The sequence below is a fragment of the Choristoneura fumiferana genome, chromosome 10 (assembly GCF_025370935.1).
Source record: "Choristoneura fumiferana chromosome 10, NRCan_CFum_1, whole genome shotgun sequence".
Classification (NCBI taxonomy): Eukaryota; Metazoa; Arthropoda; class Insecta; order Lepidoptera; family Tortricidae; genus Choristoneura; species Choristoneura fumiferana.
The window spans coordinates 11200746-11203800 of record NC_133481.1 but is presented as its reverse complement, the minus strand read 5'-3'; the positions used below and the strand labels follow the sequence as shown (position 1 = coordinate 11203800).

Genomic DNA, 3055 nt, shown 5'->3' with positions numbered 1-3055 from the left:
CTCAAAAAATGCTCGAATTTTTGCATATTAATGATCTATATTCATACACTATCAATAAAATTTACAAACCCAAACTCGCTGTTGGGGAAAATTCACTTAGCTTATCCCGGCAAAGCCTTTATGGTTTTATTATTTTAGTTAAACTGTAAAAATGTGTCTGTAAAAATGTATAGAAATTTGAGTTATGGTGATAATCTTCTTAATAATGGTGAAGTATCACTTTACAAATACCTACGTACCACTTACATCTGTAGATGTAAGTACATACATACCCCCTACATAAGTGGACAGTGAACTATAAAAGGCATGCACTAAAAATATGTTATATAGAAAAAAATACGATTATTTACTACATTAATAAAATTATCCAACTATTTTTAAACTATGTTCTCTTTTTAAACCAATTGTATTCTTATCCAATATTATGTATATTGTTCGACATGATTTTGGACGTAAATTGCATCCGTCGTCCGCCCATTTATTATCATAAGAGGGATTTTACACTCTTGTTAAATACTATTAGTGTACCATTAGCGAGATGGTCATAGCCAGTTTCGGTTTGTCTTGCAGAAATTGAACCTAACCAAAACTAAACTTAACGCAGAATTTCGCCAAACCGAAACCGAATAATCAGTCTTACTACAATCTATAATTTTTGATTGGCATTTGAGGGTTACAAAATTATGTCTTATCCTACTGAGTCCTGACTATTATTAATGAACTTAGTGCTTAAGACCTAGACGTGGTTGACCTGTTTTGTTATTCAATGAACAATTTGTACTTTACAAAGTACATTCAGCCATTATTCTAAGTGTTAATTGGTTCTTTATAAAGTATGCGGAGCTCAGGAGAATACATATAATACAATGAACATGTGCACACTCGCAAATGCTTTAACCTCTCTTTTCACAATCTTATGATTTACTGCCATTTGGTGCAAATGGATAATGGATAACTCTAAATAAAATTATACAACAGCATAAGTAATAGTACACATACACAAGGCAGGAATCTTATACCTAAATGTCACTTGTAGGGCAGTGAAGCTTCTGTACTTGTGCTATTATATATTCTATAGTATAATTTCGAGTTGTCCATTTTTCATTTGCACCAAATGACAGTAAATCTCTTATATTGATGTGGCTTTTTTTTTCCGTTTCTTTTACTTACAGGAATAGCAACTGAATACTTTGAAAAAACATACTAAATCGACCTGACGCAGGCTCAATTTATACCATTTGATAGACAGAATTAAACATTATAACACACAATGTAACAAGTTTAAATCAGTGTTATCAAAAAACTTAACCACATTTCAGACATGCCGAAAATTACATCTGTGAACTGATATTATGTTAAAACAATGTTCAACAGCTGTCTAAATTGGCACTTTTGCCACCTTTACATGTTTCAATTTTATTTAATTTTTAAATCACCTTTTTGACTATACTTTTTTAATGCAACAGCTTTTGCCTGACTTCCTTTTTATAATAAATATCACGGGACAATTCACACCAATTAACCTAGTACCAAAGTAAGCTTAGCAAAGCTTGTGTTGTGGGTACTAAGCAACGGATAAATATAATTATATAGATAGATACATACTTAAATACATATTAAAAACATAAGACCCGAGAACAAACATTAATATTTTTCATACAAATATCTGCCTCAACACGGGAATCGAACCCGGGACCTCTAGCTTCATAGCCAGGTTCTCTAACCACTAGGCCAACTGGTCGTCATCATCCTGTCGTTCCCAGGCAGTCAAACTACCTCTCTACCAAATTCCATCACAAATGGCACAAAATGTTAAGCTTGAAGGCATAACAAACCAACATACATTCTCATTTCGACACCTGCAAGAAACTAACTCATTTTCACTAACTTAAAAGGGCAGCACATCAGATTTATATACACTGAAAACCTATAGGGTACTTCCAGTTGTCCTAGAAACTTGAAATTTGGTGTGACAGTAGCTATTATAACACAACCAACTAGAAGTCTGAAAATCTTGATTTTTTTTGTGTGTAAATATCAATAACCAATATAATCTGACCCCACACTGCATATGTTTTGATTAGGAGCAGGGCTCTGCTTACACTGGATATCACCTGATAAAGCGGGAAATAACTTCACACACAATCCCGTTTACATACCTATAAATGTGTATTGAATCTTCAGTGCGCGACTTTGCCCTTGCCCAGTTTTTGAATAAAAAAAGTCTGTACAAAACCGTCCTGTACCCCCCCCCCCCCTGCGTCCTGTATTATATCAAGAAGCTAAAACTAAAGTATTTTATAATTATTTTGTCACAAATACATTTATTTTACCCTTTTAAGTGACATACAATGATATTCTACATTAGAACATTATGTTTGGAAATTGTGTTGTAGACATACATTCTCTTTGCAAGTATTTAATGTTAGTATAATAAGTTATGTTGAGGGATAAAAATGTAAATAGTAATACAACTTTTTTCATGCCATTGTGACATAGGTAGCTTGAAATGACTATGGCATGACTAAGGTTGCTATTTTATTCACCCCAGTGCAACCTTACTTATTTATTTATTTATTATTGATAAAAACGTTTACATGACATTACAGTACTTAATGACCAATTCATCATGAAACTTAATTTTTTTTGATTTACGAATAAACACTAACAGATAACAAACAAATTATACTGGAACAGTAGAACATCTATCGTCCATCGCCTCACAGTACCTCAAGCATTCAGTACAAATTGCCGCCCATCGCCACGCAAACAAATCGCACTCAGGTGTCGATGCCAGGAGCGCATTGAGCTGTGTAAGGGCACGGGGCAGCGGCGAGTTTCTGCACGACACGGTGCGCGCCGGCGGCACGGCCAACAGATCGCGTCGTCGCGGCCTGAGGGCTATCCTCGGGATATCCGGGACATGCAGTCGCACAAGACGTCCTACAAGTTCGGGACAGTCCGACTCACCACGCAAACTTGACATGCCGCGATCAGAAGCTGATAATTCCGTCTGACCTCCAAGGAGTTGTACCCAAGGTGTACTTACAATGTT

At 35.4% G+C, this 3055-nt stretch overlaps 1 protein-coding gene across 1 annotated transcript in view; it reads left to right on the top strand.

The window, feature by feature from the left end:
• Window positions 1-3017, top strand: part of LOC141431756 (non-lysosomal glucosylceramidase-like) — a 17268-nt gene extending 14251 nt beyond the window's left edge. Inside the window, exon 6 of the mRNA XM_074092933.1 lies at window positions 2698-3017. Coding sequence (XP_073949034.1) covers window positions 2698-3017 — 320 coding nt within the window. The remainder of the gene's footprint in view (window positions 1-2697) is intronic.
• The last annotated feature ends 38 nt before the right edge of the window (window positions 3018-3055 follow it).